This window comes from Mycetomoellerius zeteki, unplaced genomic scaffold, assembly GCF_001594055.1.
Source record: "Mycetomoellerius zeteki isolate Tzet28-1 unplaced genomic scaffold, Tzet1.0 scaffold31, whole genome shotgun sequence".
In the NCBI taxonomy this organism is placed as follows: Eukaryota; Metazoa; Arthropoda; class Insecta; order Hymenoptera; family Formicidae; genus Mycetomoellerius; species Mycetomoellerius zeteki.
Window position 1 is genome coordinate 5001377 of NW_017257294.1, and position 19688 is coordinate 5021064.

The 19688-nt window shown below is 28.4% G+C and overlaps 3 protein-coding genes across 5 annotated transcripts; all 3 read right to left on the reverse strand.

Moving 5' to 3' along the window:
• Positions 1-413: 413 nt before the first annotated feature.
• On the reverse strand, positions 414-3876 carry LOC108724758 (lipid storage droplets surface-binding protein 2). 2 transcript variants are annotated; one of them, XM_018451364.1, is made up of 4 exons: positions 2335-2497; positions 1499-1833; positions 820-1069; positions 414-730 (listed from the first exon to the last, which is right to left on the reverse strand). In XM_018451364.1, the coding sequence occupies exons 1-4, from the start codon at positions 2366-2368 to the stop codon at positions 483-485; spliced, it is 867 nt and encodes a 288-aa protein (XP_018306866.1). In that variant the 5' UTR covers positions 2369-2497; the 3' UTR covers positions 414-482. The 2 variants fall into 2 exon arrangements, with proteins under 2 accessions (XP_018306866.1, XP_018306867.1); XM_018451365.1 differs by lacking the exon at positions 2335-2497 and adding an exon at positions 3708-3876 and having other exon boundaries at positions 415-730.
• A 1915-nt stretch (positions 3877-5791) lies between these two features.
• On the reverse strand, positions 5792-8826 carry LOC108724632 (lipid storage droplets surface-binding protein 2-like). Its single transcript, XM_018451087.1, has 4 exons — positions 8645-8826; positions 7305-7659; positions 6942-7155; positions 5792-6286 (listed from the first exon to the last, which is right to left on the reverse strand). The coding sequence occupies exons 1-4, from the start codon at positions 8824-8826 to the stop codon at positions 6027-6029; spliced, it is 1011 nt and encodes a 336-aa protein (XP_018306589.1). The 3' UTR covers positions 5792-6026.
• A 2857-nt stretch (positions 8827-11683) lies between these two features.
• Positions 11684-19207, reverse strand: LOC108724663 (lipid storage droplet-1). 2 transcript variants are annotated; one of them, XM_018451151.1, is made up of 8 exons: positions 19049-19207; positions 17098-17240; positions 15935-16120; positions 15408-15654; positions 13941-14110; positions 12765-13022; positions 12348-12449; positions 11684-12147 (listed from the first exon to the last, which is right to left on the reverse strand). In XM_018451151.1, the coding sequence occupies exons 2-8, from the start codon at positions 17224-17226 to the stop codon at positions 12019-12021; spliced, it is 1221 nt and encodes a 406-aa protein (XP_018306653.1). In that variant the 5' UTR covers positions 17227-17240; positions 19049-19207; the 3' UTR covers positions 11684-12018. The 2 variants fall into 2 exon arrangements, with proteins under 2 accessions (XP_018306653.1, XP_018306652.1); XM_018451150.1 differs by lacking the exon at positions 19049-19207 and adding an exon at positions 18778-18974.
• Positions 19208-19688: the final 481 nt, after the last annotated feature.

Consider the following 19688-nt stretch of genomic DNA (forward strand, 5'->3'; position numbering starts at 1 on the left):
AGATAAGTTTTGTTTCTTTCTAATAATTGTAAAAGCTAATAAAACTTTACAATTTTCATTAATATAAATTTGTCACATGTATAGAAAATATTAAAATTATATACCTTATTATTAACCACAAAATCGTAATTTATGTATTATAAATATAGTATATAAATACATCCGAATAATCAACAAAAATCATTGATTTTAAATTTGCTCGAATTAAAAACATTATATACTTTTTTTGGTACTAACGTATTTTTAAAATAATGCTTTCGTTATAAAAAGTATTAAAAGTTTTCTCAAAAATATATATACACCATATTAAACTTTTATAAAATTTATATAAACAAAAATTTTCCATATCATTCCAATTTTGCCTTTTTTTCTTATTTTATGTTTTTTTTAATACTTTCCTTTGAAATGTATAACAAATTAACTAAATTATGTATCGATTTGGATGCAAATGAACATATTGAACAAATGAAGCGTCTTTCGGTTTATTTTTTCTCTTCGTCTTTATTCTCCGTCGAACTATTTGTCTCATTATCTGCCTGTCCAGGGTGCAAGTATTGTGTGAGATGGAGAATGGATACTACGCTAGATATATACGTCGCTACGTCCTCCTTTTTTATTGTCTTCAATTGAGCGGCAACCGAATGGTAAACGCGATTAGCAGTTTTCGTTGACAGTTGTCCAATCGTTTGCACCGCATGAAGAACTTTGTTCTCCTCCGCGGAAATAGGATCTGTAATAACGTCGTCTTGATCATTAAAACGATACCGGTTAATGAATAAATATAATGCTGATAAATTTATGAAGTTTTGGAGAACATACGTGGTGCATTCTCTTCTCCTTCCACCGGTGGGAAATAATGATCCAATAAACGATTGGCAAGTACACTGGTATTATCAACGCCTTGTACAGCCATGTTACCGTATTGCGTGTTTAGGAGTTCATTCGCTTTAGTTATACTGATCTCTTTTAACGTAGATGCCTGTTGCGTAGCTGATTCTTTTGCTGTATTAAGTTTTTCGATGGTCGGCTGTAGAGAGCTGCTCATAACCGCTTTGGCGGCATCATATATCTATAAATACCGAAAAGCGATTTATTAATCAACAAGTAATACACATGAGTCAGATTATTTTATATGAATTATATGTATTTATTATTTATTTATTTTTATTTTATTAACATTTTTAAAAGAAAAAATTAAGATACACAATGGAATCAAATTTTTTAAATAAACATCAGAAAGAAAAAATTTTTCTAGGATTAAAGGAACTCAGGCCACATACTCGTATTATTGGAATAGATACTTCTAAGGAAAATGGAATAATTCCATTTTTCTAGAAAATATAATAGAAATTTAGAGAGTAATATTGATTCCGATCGGAATCTGTTCCGAACAATTCCATAATACGTGCCTAGATTTTTGTGTAGCTACCCTACTGTTCGAAGAGATCATTGCCCCACTGAAAAGGAACAGGTTTCCTTTAGCGTTAGGTTTCCTTACCTGCTGAGGTGGTTTCTTCACGATCGGAACTTTTTGTTCGACTATGTTCAATCCCTCGCATAGTTTCTGGTCGACAGCATTGATTTGTCCTTCGAATTTCTTGGCCAAGGGTGCAGCAAGCGGTGCGGCCGTGGCGGTCGCATAGTGCAGCCCTGCTTCGGCTTGATTCAACGCCCAATTTATCAAATGGTGAGAATCTTTAACGTAAGAATATGTAGATCCTGTCTTTTCGATCGCTGAATGAACTACCGGAATATTTTTCACTCTGTCCAGCACCTCAAGACGAGGACCTTCGGAAGAGTTTGATGTTGTTTTAGCAGCATCCGCCATTCTTTCTGCAAAAACCGAATTAAATTAAAAAGTGGCATTTATATCGCTCATCATGTATCGACAATGGCATACATCAAATAAAAAAAAAATTTTTTGTTGATAAAATACTTGTATTAAAATATATTCAAATCTGATATATGTATATATGCGAACACACACACATACATAGAGCTTTAAAGACTGTGCCTCCTTAAATTTACAATTCAAATTTCAAAATTTGTTTTATGCCATTTTTCGAACAAATATATTAATACAGTAATATAATGTAGTAAAAATAAAAACTATAGAAATGTTGTGAAATTATGGTAACAGTGCATGATGGTATGAGCGGATGTCAATTAAATTCAAGACAATGTTGAGTCATTTGTGCTAAACTTTTTTTAATTTTATGTAAGTGGTTGTACGACGGTAATTATGTGCGTCATGCTCGAGTATGCACTCAAATATTTTAAAGAGAATTGCATGTAATGCTGCCAGCAAGTATTTATTTGCAGAGATCTTTGTACCTTCGGTAGCCGGTGAATCAGACTCGTCATTCATCCCGTTATCTAAGTATGTGTTAAGCCAGATATGTACTTTGATACCATCGTTTATATATAGTTTAATGATCAAATTTCCTCCATCTTTTTCTTAATGCATCTACATGCGTGTGATCGGCGAATTAAAAAAACAAAAGAGCAAGACAAAAAATATGCCAATGAATAAAATCATTGCGAGACATATACAATATTACATATGTGTGATACCATAAATTTTCAGTATGGTATCTCACACATTTATCTACATGTGCAGAACAGTGCCGAAAAAAAGAATGTAAAATGTAAAGCAAAATAAAATATTTAGATTTTCATTACACGAACTAATGTACTCAACTGATCATGAGATTATGCGCGTAATACATGACTCATCCGCTGGAACAGACGAGGAAATAGTAAAGTAAAATTTCGTGTTGCTACTGCGTCACAACTGTTACAAAACGTATCTGTACAAGACATTTATTTGAAAATAATGTCTTCCTTATATTTTGCATCTTTCTTGACTTTATTTAAATATATCGCTTTCTATAGAAAACATTTTATTACATCTTTCTTGTAATTTCAACTTTATTAATTCAATCTAATTAATATGTCATAATTCCTCTATAAAATTTTATCTGTTGTTAAATGAAAAATTGTGTGATTTTTTATATATTTGGTTTATAGAACTGTTAATAAAATATCTAATTGTATTTAAAAGATTATTTCCACATTATACAATTAATTATTTTAGATTATTTTTCAAAACTATTTATTATAACTTAGAGTCTATGTAATATATTGCGACAATCAGAGTGCTAATTTCTCTGCGTATATACGGGAATAATCTATTAACCAAACCTTCTCTTTTGTCTTAGAAGATTATTGATGTTTGTTGTGAAATATCAAGTTATAACGTACAACCGTTTACTCGAAACGAAATCATACACAACATTTCGACCTCAACATAATATTATATGAGTATCTAAATTACTATGTGAATATAATTTATCATTATACATATGTAATTACATGTTAATTGTTCACTGAATATTTAAAATACAACAAAACGTGTTAGTTAATATAATAACAATCACTAATAATTATTAAATAAGTTAGTTAATGTAAAATGCTATTCATATAGCAATTATATTAAAAGATGTAATGCAAGATAACATTAAAATAAAAGAAAGCACAATATTTTCTTGCAATATACATTACTTTATAAATACTTATTTATATTGTGTCAGCAAATGTATTATTTTATATAATGCAAATTGAAATATTTAATTCAATTTTCAATATCTCAATTTTATTGTTTCCTTATTTTATATATTTTACTTTATTTTATAATAAATACTTACATTTTTAGATGACTTGCTGAGGAGAATTTGTTGAAAGCGATATACAACCGACTTACACAAGACACCGGATAAGACTGCTGTTATATCTGTGTGAAAACCGGTATTGAGGGAACGTATTGAGGGAACATCATTAAGAGGGGAGATCGAAACAGTAACGTCAAATATCTTCCTAGGTCCTTTAACCTTCCGAAGCTATATCTACTAGACACACTCAATTGTATAGAAAAGAATTGTGTAGAAATAGAAATTATTTTACATCCGTTTTGTTTGGAAGAAAAAACTTTATTCTATATTTACAAGAAATAGGGAAATTATGAGGGGCAAATATTATTTTATTTTATTATTAGTAGAATAGAATCACTTAATTTCATTATTAAATCTTAGAGAAAGAATTGAGATTTCTTCAGCTAATGTTAATATACTTTTATTATATATTTTTTTATATCTATGCTTGATTTAAGCATAATCTAGAAAATTATTTGACATTTTTAATAAAACAACAAAAATAATTTCTAAATTAATTTTTAAGTATTAAATATATTAAATAAGTATTAAAATGTTTCTTTAAATAAAGAAACTCGTTTTCAAAAAACTATTTTTATCTTTCATATTTAAAATAAATATTTCTTATATTTTTTACATTACATCATCACAGTATTATTATTTGTTCGGTTGCATCATATGACAGTTTAATGCATATTATATATCCTTACATTTCTACGTTAGGTTCTACGTATCACAGATACGTCTATGGTTGCATTTATGCTTCTGCGCAGTGAGATATCTCGCAACATTCGTCCGTGACGTGGCGGTCGAACACTTGTACTCTTCTACTATAAATAATACACGTGGAAAGCGAATGAATAGTCCACGAAGTTGACCCTACGAAGAATGATAATTGGAAGTAACGATGATGCTGTTTATAATGAATCTGACGCAATTTTTTAATATTGCTTCGAAATATTCGTATTGTCATCTTATCCCCACTCTGCTCGTTTCATTGTTAATTAGCTTCATTAGCTCAAGAAATTTTATCGTTCGCGATAATATATGATCAAGAAATGTAAAAAATTACAATAATTCATTGCGAATAAACAATAATCGCATTATAACGAATATAAAGCATAGATTATTTCGATAACTTTTATTGTTCATTCATTTTCTAGGTAAAACGTATAATATGCAGAAATAAATTAATTCTTCTTATTGACTTTAATAAATATAAAAAAGAGAATAATGAAATGAAAAGTAATTTCTATAAATGTAAAATTTATTATTCTTAAGTTTAAACTTCTTTAAGTTTTGATAATAAAAAAATATTTTATTATAAAGTAATACAATTTAAATATAGTAAAGAAAATGAATACTAAAAAATTAAATTTTTATCCACATGTTTATCAAAATGTAATAATTATAATGTATTAATTAAATGTACAAAATATAAATTTTTATTGCAATCGTTTTTATTATATTTGTTACATATTTTCTTATACAAAATGCATATCAATATTTGCTTTTAAAATTGGAAAAATATCTTTTTTGTGTCAATGGTAATATGTGAAAATTTCTGTGTAATAATTAAAAGAAAATTATGTGATTTGAAAGATCTCAATATAGCGTTCTCAATTTTCAAACGGAGCACTTCTATTTATATACGTATAACATATATACAACATGTATATTATATGTATAAATATAAAAATATATCACACATAAAATTATATCTTAGAAATATATTTAAACGTATATTGAGATCCGATAATTATTTGAAATCCCATACTTTCTCATTGAAATTTATGCATACTGATCCTGAGTTATATAAAAAATATATATATTTTTTAAATATATATACATATACATCACAAATTATAATTATATTATTTAATGGCTATTTAAAATTTATTTTATTTCATTTAATATTTGTGATAACAATCTGTGAAATTTATTGCATTTGTATCTTTGATTACCTTACTTAACTATTTTCACATTTTCATAGAGATTATACAAAATATATAAATATAAATCTCATTTATACATTTATTCTACATCTAATTCTTTTATGAATATTACCTCATTTTTTAATTACAATTCTTTTAATATTTCATATTTAGCGAATAACATAGAGGAATGTTTAACCCTCCATTAATGCGGAATATTTTCGCATGTCGATTACTATTTCGGCAATTAGAAATTAGCATGTGTGACCGCAGTAATTCGATTTTTAATAATATTTATAAAATTACCAAAATTACACAAACAACAATTATATGCGCATAATTATTAAAAATAAATATAAACATGAGATAGAAGCGTGCTTTTTTACTCGCTCTTTTCTTTTTCGTCATGTGGTTCTTGGTTTACTTCACCATTAGCGTGTGGTTTTTCATTGACAGAGTGAAGATATTTTGTAAGTCGAAGGAATTCAACTAAACTGTTAACATACGTCGATAAACCGTCCTTCTTGATGGTGCTCAGGTGGTTTACTATGTTTAGATATACACGTCGAGCAGCTTTATTGGATAGGTGACCGACTGTTTGTAAAGTATGTAGCAGTTTATCCTTCTCAGCCGTGTTGATGTCTGTAATAAGATATTTATAAGTTAAGATAATGTATTAAGAAGTAAAATGTAAAAAGTGTGAAGAGAGGTTACGTTTAAAGAAAATTAAACAACCGTATTATCTTTGCATTTAGAGATAAATTTTCGTAATTATTTAGTTTAATTTTTATTTAATTTTAATAATATAGATATAAATTTATTATATGAATATGAATGTAAATAAAAAATGTATGTAGAAATTAATTATTTATTAAATATGGGATAAACATTTTATTGTAAAACTTTAATAATTTTGATAAATAGTTATATGATTGAAAAAAGTTTCAATTACTCTATAAAATTTATATTATAAACAAAAATATTTAAAACAAAAATTAAATTATAATGCTAATAGAGAGGGAAAATGGTAATTCAGTGCCTATCATAATTACGACGATAAACTCTTATTGTAGAGTTAGCTACTTTCACTAACTTTCTCGTTGACTCATAACACCATCGACTTTCATTACGCTGTAAAGTTACTTTTCCTTAGAATATTCTGTTTTAAATAATAAAGAATTTATTTAATTTATGTATACTTTTTATAGTACATTTATTTAGTAATATATATATATATATATATATAAACTTTAATTGCTTCAATAAAATGTCAAGAATTTAAAATTTTACGCTTTACCTATCGGTTTTTCTTCTTCTGTTGCGGGAAAATATCTGTCAATGAGTTTATCAACGACAACGGCCGTGTTATCTATACCTCTCACGGCCACAGTGCCATAGCGTGTATCGAGTATTTGATTGGCCGTATTCCAGCTGATGTCTCGCAAATTCGTCGCTTGTTCAAGAATCAAATCGTTTACATGCGAAATTCTTGACACCGCCTTCTCTAAAATCTAAAAAAGAAGTATATCCAATATATATTAATGTACTTACTTTTTAAATTTCAACTTTGAATTTATTAAAAAATACAAACTGAATATATTTCAATAAATTAATGTTTATTAATTATAATTATATGATAGAAAAAGGTTCTGTCACAAACCTGTGCGGGTTTCTCCTTCACTAACGGCACTTTTTCTTCGATTTTATCAAGACCAAGGCACAATGTATTATCGACGAAATTGATGGGAGTCTCAAGTCTTTTTGCGATGGGTACTGCGATGGGCATCGCTTGTCTCGTAGCGGTGCTTAGTGAAAATTCGGCGGTGCTCAGAGCCCAATTCATCAATTGATACGAACCCTTCACTCTGGAATATGTCTCTGCGGATTTGACGACCGCCAACTCAACAATGGGTAATTCCATTACGCGATCAAAGACCTTTAGATGGGGAAGTTGCGCCACCTCCGTCGTCATGCTTTCACACAAGTTTATCACGCGTACGTTGAAAATATAATTTCTAAATAAAAACATATTTTTACAAGAATGATTTAACTTACTTAAAATTCTAAGGAAATATAATTTTATTATAAATATATTTAAACACATGCATAGAAAAATATAACAAATCATTTTAAAATAAACTAAAAACTTGACAAAATCGATTCATTTAGACATTACTGAAAATAATTATTGATATTCTTAAGGCGCATTTAATGATATATAAATAAATAATCTTTATATTAAACTTTCTAAAACTTTTCAATGAAAGTATTTCTCACATCTATTCATTTTTGCATATTATATTAAATAAAATTTTTAATCAATTAATTTGTCAAAACATAACATTTTAAATCAATTTATCGAGGCACTCTACAAAAATGTTGAAAGAGAAATTCTGGACGTCGTCCTTCATGAAGATAAATAAAGACATAAATAATAATATCTTCGAATACTGATACCACAATATTTTCGAGTTTGGCAAAGTCCTTGAGAATAGAATCTAGATAATTATATAAATTGTCGAATTAGTTAATTATTTTTATTAATTGTCAAATAATTGTGATATTATTTAAACAATCTCAATGCACATTTTATTGTGAAAATTAAATAATAATAAACGATTTATTAAGATCTCGTGAATACACAACAAAATTGAATACTCAAAAAAAATGAAAAATTTTCTTGATTAAATCTTCAATTAAATAAACTTTGCAACTCCAAAATTGAAGAAATAATATATTTAAAAAATTATTGATAACTTCGTGTAATATGCTGTATAATGATATAACTTTTTACAAGTAATGCAAGAATTCTCGAAAATGTGCAAGTACATGTAACAACAGTTAAATGTTGTGAAACAACTACTTTCGCAACTTTTAATTTAAAATTTTTTAATATAACAGTTCACTGTAGAATGGGGTTTCGATTTATCTTCATTCGGGAATGAAATTTCGATAAATAAAGAATTAAATATTACTATTTTATCGTAAAATGGTACTCACGATATTGGATCACGCGGATCAGCAGGTAGTTCTTCACCGGTGTGACTCTCGAACGCGTCTGATACCTCGGCACGAATGCTGACTCCGGTCACGCACATTGAACACTTATAACATGGAAAACCGCCTGCGCAGTAAAAGTAGTTTGAATGAGCCAATACTGTGGACTGACCGAAGTACGACATCTATGAACTGATGTTAGCAGATATAAAAACATCGTCATGGTCAGATCCTTAAGTACTTGCTGTTCATCCCTCAAGCAAAACTGTTTTTAATATAAGTTAAAGAAATTAATAAAAAATATATGCACTTGCATAGATTCTTCTTTTATTTTTTAATTGTAACACCATTTTTTTAAATTTTTTATACAAATCCAAAAATTTATTATATTTTTTTAAATATTACTAAAACATTATTGTGATATTTTTTAAATAAAAAATATCAATATTTCTCTAATATACCTACAGATTCTTTCATTTCTTCGAAGTTTTAATAAAAATTTTTAATTATCTGTTATATACAACATACATTTTCAACACCAACTTTCGAGCGCATTTCACGCAATTACGTCGTCCGACCGTGACTAAATAATATATTATTTTCTTCCAAAAAAGCAAAATGCGTAACACACGCGAAGGTCAATCCTATAAAATAATACACCATTGAAAGCGAGAATAAATGCTCTCCTTCTTCAAGTGCATTGATATATACGTTATTTCTATTAGTTAATTTAAAGAAATCAAAGTTAAAAGCTTTGTTCCACTATGTAATTAAATGGAAAAAACGGATATTGATTTATATATAAACCATATATCAATATTAAATAATATGTGAAATAATTTATGCACCTTTAAATCTGCGAAATTACAATCTTAAAAAAAACGTTATAATTTTTCTTCGCTGCTTTCTGATGCTGCATTACTAAGAAAGATATTTTTAAACAACATATTTCTAGTACAACACTGTAAGATAAAAAGAGAACATTGGAAATGGGACATCTTTACTGTTCTTTTTTATAATCATGTCTCCTCAGTACAAAGTCCATTCCATCTACATCGTCAGATAGATAAGTCTGTATTATCATCATTAGTGTGATTATCACATAGGCAGACACGGATGATTCAAAATTATCAGAAGAATTTAAATACATCCTGGTTCCGCAAGAAAATTTTGGCTTCAAAATCGTCTTATTTAAAAGATTTTTTAAATCTTATATCTTTAAAATTAACTATTTACTTAGAGTTTTATAATTCTTTTCTATTATTGACATTGTACAATGTTATTAAGTTATACAGTTATATGAGAAATTTTACTGAGACAGTTATACGAGTTATATGAGAAATTTTAATTAGTATATAACAATTATTATATATTTCTTAAATATTTTTATCATATTTTTATTAAATTTTTATTAAATTATTTAATCAACATCGTTAATTGATCTATGTGTGATATTTCAGAATCGAAAATAACTAAGTAATAAAAGTTTAAAAATAATTAAAAGAAAGAATTTATTTTATACACTGTTAATATTTTACTGTTAATATTTATTTATTTGTATTTTATTTTTACTATCTCTTTTCTTCAGTTTTATAATAATAATAAATGATTATTATAAGCAACGTTTCTTAGAATGCACAGATAATAGTTAGTCATTATACTCTAATTTTCTTAAATTATATCAATTTAAAGAAAAATAATCAAACACAACAAATAAAAATGTGAACTTTGATATTGAACCACGAACAAAATTTATTTGAATAAACAGTTCAAGGTTAAACTATATAATTATCACAATGATTTCATAATAAGGAGTGATTTGAAATTGTTTTTATATCTACTCGATTAGATTCCAGAGTCCGCAAACACGTACGTACATACACATATAAATACTATTTCGTCTAGACAGTATGATTTATAGATAAGCTTTATCACGCGGTGCATGAAGCACTGCGTGAACATCAAATAAGTGCGATACGTCTCGTTCATCTGACCTCAATCATTTAAATCGTTCTTTTGAGAATTTCGTAATTATTGCGTTGTGATCATAGTTCAATATATATTAATACGTAAGTAAGTGCTAAATTATTTAAAAATTATTAAAAAATGTATTATTAATAGTACGTAAAGTATTTTTTAAAGTTTTGTAGCATGCTTTATATTAAAAAATCTTAAACATTGCAGCATGTTTATATAAAAATATACATGACTAACAGTCTTTGCAAATATTATAATAAGAAAATTTATTGTAATATTCAAATATAAGTTGCATTATTATTATTATGCTATAACAATATACATACGTTTTTATATGTATTTATTTTTATATATATGGAAAATACATAATTTTGCCTTAGCTTCTCAATCAATATTCTACAAAACTATTAAGTTGAAATTATAAATAAGACCTAAGTAAAAAATATAATAACAAATAAGACTTTTTAAAATTAATGTACACACATTATTTTCAATATTAATATTTAATAAAAAATAATCGGCATTTCATCTTCTAATATACGCAGAAATTGTACATTGCAGCTTGCTTGAGGAACACAGGATGATAGATTTAGAAGTTCTGTAATCTGAGGATTTCTCTACTTTCACTATTGAAAGAAATCTGAAGAGAGCGTAGTGTTGACGAGATGTATAAAACGCCTCACGTTTCCATCTAAGTATTAAAGTCCACGATTTTAAACGATAATAGGTAATAGATTTATCTGATTTATAATGCGCGAAATATATATATATATATATTCAATAATATATTTTTTTAATATATAGATGTAGTTTCAATATATATATATACATATAATAACATATATTTCTTTAACATATATTTTTTATGTGATTGCGCAAAATTGAGAAATAAAGAATATTCACAATGATAAATAAAAATATATAAACAAAAATTTTAAAAGGTATTATCATAAGAATCTAAAAATTAGATAATTAATTATATTTAATTAAGTTTTATCTTTTAAATATACAATGTTTATCGCTTTAAGAATAAATAGGAACAAAAAATAAACTGAAATTTGTGTAATGTCGCAATTAAAACGGCCCTTTATTTCTTCATTTACATTTAACTATCGTAGATGTTAGTTTTGATTATGACTAACTTAAGAAGCACAAAATGAGTATAGCACGAGTACACTGTGCTATTGATAAAATATATTCTGTTGTTGTATTACGTATTGTATCACGAATACAAAATCTTAAAAAATAATGTTGTAATCGCGATCGATGAGAGATGTTATGCTAATCAATGAGCAGCAACTCGATACGATTTCTATCCTCGTGTCTTTGACCTTGTAATTGAAAACCATACCAGAAGGGGAAGGAAGCCCGCACGTAGCAGTTTTCAGGCAAGAAACTTGTTACTCGATACCGTTTACTGGAGGATCGGAAGTCTCTGACGTGTGGTTGTTGTGGTTCTGCTCATGGTTTTGCGTGTGTGATGTTTTTTGAGGGCTAGGGCGACCAGCCAAAAATGCAGCGAATTTTTCCTGCAAGAAAATTATTATTATATATGTTGTGATGAAAAGATATTTGCTTAATTTAAAAACATCTCTCGATAACTGATTTACCAAGTAGAAAAAATAAAACTAAGATTTATAACAATATAAGTATTTTCATTAGCTTTTTATATTTTCTTCAAATAATATGTCGATAATTTCAAATAATTATATTACAAGAGCATACTTACCAATATCAAATTCGCAGTTGAACTCAGCCTTTCAATACCAGAGCGTATAATAGATATTTGTTCTTTTACCGTATCGCTCTTATCAATAAGCGCAGGTATCATCTGCAAAATAATATACACAGAATAAAATCATTATTAAAATAAATGTAAAAATCTTCACTTAGAAGCGTTAAATTGTATTTTTTTTTTTAAATAAGCACTGATTGAAGTTATATAAAAGTAATATTTTATTTTTTTTTATGCCGCATAAATCTTATTCTTTAAATCATTTTTCTTAATTTGATCAACGTATACGATTGAGAGAAAGTACATCTTTTCATAATTTCTATAACTATGCATTAAAAATATCGTTCACTTAATATTGACTGAGTTACATAAATGCGACAAATCAAGCCGGATCAGTGAAGTTGATGTAACCTGCAATGAAGCGTTTGCGACGTCAAGTAATTGATGAGAAAGCTGGGCAAGTAGATGACTTAAACGCCTCGGAGTTCTCGCTGCCAATGCCACCGTGCCATTCACCAGATGCACTATGCGCCGTGCGGATTCGCGCGTCAAAAGCACGAGGAGCTGTTCGAGCGTATCTGGACGCGCCTGATTTTCAGGCTCGGGTTGACTCAATGAGGTCCATAACGCCTTTGCTTTTTGCATAGCCAATTTTGGGTCCGTGGCTACCTGCGCATACATTAAAAATTGATGTTCGTTCCATATATTAAGTTCACGTGAACAGTTTTGAAATAGGCACGTGATAGACTCGATTATATCGAGATCACGAGGAGGTTCAATGATCACATCGTAGTAAATGCTTGTATCGAGATTTAACATTCGAATTTCTTTTCATCTATATTTGTAAATATTTATTATGCGAAGATCACTGAACGTTCTCGTGATCTCGATCACGCACCTATCTCTGAGCTTATTCTCATCAAAACTTTCTTATCAAATCCGTTTATAAACAATTATTTCTGAATTTAAGATACAAGAAGATATAAATAGTAAAGTTTGAATATCCTAATTTATTTTCTCACATTTTAAAAGCATAAATTTTTATATTCCATATAAAACTGTGACCCACATTAAAATGGTTTTTCTCAAAGAATCTCAAAATGACTACGTAATGGAAAAATATGTCTGCATGATACGCAAATGTTGCTTTTAAGGAAGAATCTTAAGTAACTTATATCATATAAATGTTTATAGTTATTATTTTTTCGGACATAGAATATATGTGTATAAGATGTCTTATTCAGCGTCTCATAGCTACGACAGTAATATTGCTTTGTATCAGCGACTATTTTGCACAAACATCTTTCTAATCAGTTATAGCAGATATAGTATTATTAAAATAACTACTAAAAAATTAAAAATGTATATACCATATATGTTATAAGTATATACGATATAAGATATAATGCAGCAAAAGCTAAATAATTTCGCTATGATATAACGTATAATAATATAAGAATTAGCAAAATATAGACGATATCTAAATGTATAATATTATACATGTGATGCATATTTTAACATAATTAAACTGTGTATGAGTATATTGATGATTGATAAATGATAAATCGATTAAATCTCGAGCCTTACCAATTCCACGACATATATAAGAACATGGACGCACTCTGTTCCTTGCTGTTTGAGTGCGCGCGCCTCGGCTAAAGTGCGTCGCGTTAATCTTCTTTGCAGGTTTCGCGAGAACCTTGCACCATGTTTGATCGTTCGTATCGTTTTGCTCATGGTTTCATTGGACCTAACTTCTAAAACACGGATTGCCAACCATTTAACATTTATTCTTCATGTCGCACGTCTTATACATATATAAAATAACACATCATATATGTATATATATATATATATATAATGAATTATTCTTGGTATACATAGGATCTCATATTTAAGACTATTCTTAAGTATAGTATTAAGATGTTATGAACCAATCAGAGAGCCGTATTAGCATTTTAAGACATTATTTAAGACGGTTTTAAAATAAAAATGGACTATCATATATTGCCTCTTGAGTATTGTTCAATTCTATGCAATGTGATTAAAAAATATAATATACGTATTATTATATAAGCAAAATTCTATAGAATTTTGAAAATCTGAATTATATTTATAGAGTAGGATTAGGTATTATGAGCACTGCAGGTAAGATAAGCACCCTTTATATTTTTGCTATGAGTACTTGGTACTAATAGTGCTATTTGCTATGAGAACTGAAAAGATCTCAACATCTCAGCATGCTTTGGGGTTTAAATAAATTTTAATTATTTCAGAAATTTATCGCGAATTAAATATGTTGTATCTATATTATTAATACGTTATTTTCTTACATTGAGATAGGATATTTTGTTCTGCATGTCAGTATTCGTAAAGTAAACAATATTCAGCCTAATTTCACAAACTCCTAAAACCATCATTGGATTGTTAAATATGAAGGTTTCTCGAATAGGATGCATGGTCGTCTATTATGAGCATGCTCATAAGTCTGTTATCAATCTTCGCGAATTGGAAAATAAGTTATTTTATGTCATTTAAATTATTACTTTGAACTTTAACAACATAGAATTCTAATTGAACAGAATTAAATATTATTAATTATAAAAGTTATTTTAAGTGTAAAGTATATGTTCGAGTATTATGAGTAGATTTAAATATTATATGAATGGATAAATAAATATATTGTACGTTGTAGATACCTGATAATTTCATTTTGGAATGTCAAAGAAACTGCGTACATAAAAATCAATAATACGATCTTTCATTTCTGTTATACACATAATTTCTTTCAAAAACATTTTCTGTGCTCATATTACCGATAGAAATGTCTACATTATTCTATTAAAAATTAATATGAACACTGGGTGATAATATGAGCATCCCCCCCCCACTATTTTAATATTTACATTAAAATAATCAATTTTTGTACCAAAATTACATAAAACACCAACAAATTTATTAAATGATAGAAACAAGATTTTTTCATTTTATGCAAGAAATATCAAAATGTTTTCTTAAAATGCTTATAATACCTAATTCTATTATCATATTTACCATCTTTATCAGCTTGATCTTTATCAGCTGGATCTTTATCAGCTGGATCTTTATCAGCTGGATCTTTATCAGCTGAAGCTTCTGGTAAGTAACGATCCATGTACTCGTCCGCAACTGTCAGTGCACCGTCCAATCTATCAACGGCGGCGTTGGCAGCTTGACTGCCGATTTGCTTGACACTTCCGGCACGCATTAGAACCGGTTTAACAATTTTCTCATTTACATAATCTCGCGTGTTCAAGTACATCTGGAGCATGAAACAAGATTAACTTGCATACGATTCTATCAAGATTAATCTAGTTACATGAGGTAGCCAATCATTTTAACTGATTTTCATAAGATTCATTTTTCTGTTTAAATTGTATTTATAATATTTAATAGAAAATAAATATTCTTTTAATTGTATAACGATATATTAATATGAATGTGTAAATACTCTACTTTACGAATACATCTGCAAAGATATTCATGTATATATCTCCACATAAATTTCGCATATATCATGTAGAAAAGATTTGTAAGCTTACAACATTAGGGGGAAGTTGCACTGCTGGTACTCTCTGCTCAACGATGTCGATACCTTTACACAATAGTTGATCAATCGTCGTAATGGGTCCATTAAGTGCAACAATTGCTGGTCTTGCCGTTGCCGTAGCAATTGCTAATGACTGCTCCGCTGTATCTAAACTCCAGTTCATTAAAGAATTCGAACGCTAAAGAAAGAAATAGTTTAAATTATATATTGAAAAACTATTGAAAAATTTGAGTGTGAAAAAAATAATTAAATGATAATTAACTTGAAAATGGATTACATTGTTTGCACTTATACTTTTTATTATTATCATTTGAGAAGATCTCTGCAAATGTATCTTATTTGAATAATTAAAAGCAAAATTTACCACTTTTCTAATGATATGATGAGCGACATTTTGTGTATTATATTTAGTGTTGGGTAGTAACTAGTTAAAACGTTAAAAGTTAAAAAGAAAGTTAAAAAGTTAATAACTTTTAACTTAACTTAGTTAATTTTAAATGCATTAATTTTAACTTAACTAAATTACTTTTGAACGTTAACTTTTTAACATTTTTTTAAGTTAAAAATTTTTTATCTCTTTTAAATGCCTTAGAAAAATAATAAAATATAATAAGACTAAGGGCGTATATTCGTAATCCGTTCATATTTTAAGACCATCTTAAGTAATTTCTTAAGATGCTAATATAGCCCTCTGATTGGCTTATGGCATAAGGCATAAGCCGGATCTACAATAGGTGTTTTAAGTCATAAGAAATTGACCAATTACAGTCGAATGCGAGGAGAATATTTGACTGTAATTGGTCTATTTTATATGGCTTAAGGCTTATTAAAAACCTAAAAAGTTATGTTATATCATATGTGAATAAAAAAATTAAAAATTTAATTTATTTAATAATCTATATTGTAGTTGTTATTTAATCTCATTTTAAGAAAAATTAGGACGTTTTAACCTCAAAAATAATTTTTTTCGAAACTAACTTTTTTTTAACTTAAGTCAATATTAACTTAACTTTTGTTAAGTTAATTTATTCTTTCAACTTTTAACTTAATTTTATTCATTTTGTAAAGCTATTAATTTTAACTTTATTCAGTTAAAAAAAAATATTAACTTACCCAACCCTGATTATATTAGAATTTTTTTTATTTTGAATGTACCTTTATTCTGCTATACACATTACCAGCGATGTGTATACCGCTTTCTACGATAGGAAGACTGGAGAGCTTAGTCACAGATTCAAAATGCGGCAAATCCGAATGCCGCCTTTTCGCATTTGTTTCCCCCATATGGAAAATAGTTGCTGCAATTAAAAAATTAATGCTGGATTATAAAATAAAAAGAAAATCATTAACGCAATAATAATCTGCATTATAATCTGTGTGTATTTTAATATTATAAACAATTTTCTAATTGCCAAATACTCAAAAAAATGTTTTTTTTTAATTCTAGAAGAATCTTTTTCAGTTTCTTAAAAGAATCTCAGATTTTTTTATTTTACCTATCTTTCATACATATTTTCTTGAAAGAAAAAAATACTCTGATTAATCATGCATTTATTCTTTTAAAAATGCTTTAATTAATATTCATAAATTCATATACACTAAAAAATTGCTCGAAAACAGCTGGAAAATCGCTTATTAAAACTGTTAACATTAAGTCAATACATATTTAATTTATTCAGACGTAAATGTATTTGCATTTTGTAATAAGTTCTTAATATCATGCGATGCTAATACGCAAGCAATTGCGTCATGTAATCAATTATTATGTTTAATAAATTTCCCTCTATGTATGTGTATGTGTATTATAATTTATAAAATAGCATAGGTACTATTTAAAGTAATTTACGCAGCTTCGATCAAATAATCTCTCTCTCCCTTTTTTATCATTTAATTTAAAAAAGCAAAATCTCATATTTACGGATAAGTGCCCCCTTCCCTTCCAATTGTGGCTAATAAAGAAAAGATTATCGCTAAAATACCAGTGCACGGAAAAACACGTGTTATATTCGCTAAGTGTAAACGACGCCATATGTCACTCAAAAGAGATTTGTTCAGCATTCGCTCGGTGAACCGATAAGGGAGATCATACTGTCCCCGGGTGGGGACAGTAATAAAGATTTTGCTTCGTGGTTAATGTCGAGGTTATATATGACTGTTTTGCACGCATCTTCTTTGAACTGGATGAAATACTTGATTGGAGCGATTCGCTGATAATATAATAGAATGAGAGAAGAAATTTATTAAACTCGTCGCTATTCCGTCAGAATTCTCGACGAGACTTTCACCTGTGGTTCACTGTGTTGAGGACAATGAAACTGACGAGGAAACTCCCTCCGGTGAAATTTCCCTATGAGCGATTATGCTGACGGACGGATATTCTTACTTTCTCGCAGAGGTCAAACTTTCCTCACGTGCATATATGTAGCATTACGTCTGTATCTACTACTCATCTGCGAGATTATATTCTTGCTGTTGTATCGATGTATTTATTACGTTTTTTTTATTTCAAGTAATTTTTACACCTGTAGCTAGCCCAATTAGCAAGCTGACGTTATTTGCCGTCATTTTGACGTCAAAATCAGAACAAATAACGTCAGCTTGCTATATTTAGGAGAGTGATAAATATTTTTTTCACCTATTTAATGATACTTAATTTGCTGCTTATCTTCCTTGAGATATTCTATATATATATATATTTAATGATTATATATATATATATTGCTGTTATTATGTCTCCGATTAAATCCTAGTCTCAAGTCGCGCAACTATAAATTATATTTGTTAAGCGGTGTTTAGGTAGATTCAACGCGAAAAATTCGATCGCGTATTACTCACATTTTTTATCTTTCGCAGTTTCTTTCCTCGCACTTCAAGTCAATCACTACTAAATGCTGATTTCGCACAAAGATCGCATTACCCCTTCCTCCTTTTTACTTCGCTCTTGGTTCAACTGTACAATCAGCTATACGATCACATTCAGATATATACACATTCAGATATATGCTTGTGCACATATAAACATGCACATATGATGCATGCGTGTATACAAATTACCAATCCGGAATAAATCAGTGGAGATGGGTACTTATACGGCGGAAATTCTTACCTAAGAGCAAAGACAAGCTGAAAGGGGGGAAAGCTACCAACGGGTTCTCTCTGAATATCGTGTAACTGGGCCAATCGCGTCCGAATCGGCTGCCGGATGAGACAACTGAAAAACTCGGAGTTTCAACCACAGAACGCCGTTGACTGCTCGACGGAGACTGTAAATGGATATCTCATCGATTTGACCTATGACACATCGATTATATATGAATGCGGCGTTAATGACGCACGAATAAAAATCTTTTCCTATGTGCCTTTGATCTCTGTGCGTGGAAATCGGTAAAAGACGTAGACACTGAGTCAATTTTGTGCGAAATGGATTTCGCATTTGCAAATAAAATGGGCGGGCGAAATTTTAATTCTATGTTACTATTTTTTGAAAAGTGATGTTATTCTTGATTACTTTACGTTCTGAATGTTCCTCTTTTCTTCAAAATTCTTATTGATAATTATATCATAATTACGAATTTATAAGAATGTTTATTTTATTTTTATCAAATCGGTTATAAAACTTTCAAGATGTTCCAAGCTATATTTAAATTATTATTGTACCTCTTATTAATCAAATATTGCGGCATACATTATTGACAACGATATTTGAGGTATCAATCAACGATATCTTCGTATTCAATTTTTTAATG

What these genes read in the sequence shown, in the direction of transcription:
- LOC108724758 (XM_018451364.1), bottom strand. Translation starts at nt 2,368, where the DNA reads ATGAATGACGAGTCTGATTCACCGGCTACCGAAG. An exon ending in TGAAGAAACCACCTCAGCAG is followed by an intron (nt 1,070 to 1,498) that starts GTAAGGAAACCT and finishes CGGTATTTATAG; the next exon opens with ATATATGATGCCGCCAAAGC. An exon ending in AGGAGAAGAGAATGCACCAC is followed by an intron (nt 731 to 819) that starts GTATGTTCTCCA and finishes ACGTTATTACAG; the next exon opens with ATCCTATTTCCGCGGAGGAG.
- LOC108724632 (XM_018451087.1), bottom strand. Translation starts at nt 8,826, where the DNA reads ATGTCGTACTTCGGTCAGTCCACAGTATTGGCTCATTCAAACTACTTT. An exon ending in GATCCGCGTGATCCAATATC is followed by an intron (nt 7,660 to 8,644) that starts GTGAGTACCATT and finishes GTTTTTATTTAG; the next exon opens with AAATTATATTTTCAACGTAC. An exon ending in AGAAGAAGAAAAACCGATAG is followed by an intron (nt 6,287 to 6,941) that starts GTAAAGCGTAAA and finishes ATCTTATTACAG; the next exon opens with ACATCAACACGGCTGAGAAG.
- LOC108724663 (XM_018451151.1), bottom strand. Translation starts at nt 17,226, where the DNA reads ATGGGGGAAACAAATGCGAAAAGGCGGCATTCGGATTTGCCGCATTTT. An exon ending in TGCAACTTCCCCCTAATGTT is followed by an intron (nt 15,655 to 15,934) that starts GTAAGCTTACAA and finishes TTCATGCTCCAG; the next exon opens with ATGTACTTGAACACGCGAGA. An exon ending in AGATCAAGCTGATAAAGATG is followed by an intron (nt 14,111 to 15,407) that starts GTAAATATGATA and finishes TCCGTGTTTTAG; the next exon opens with AAGTTAGGTCCAATGAAACC.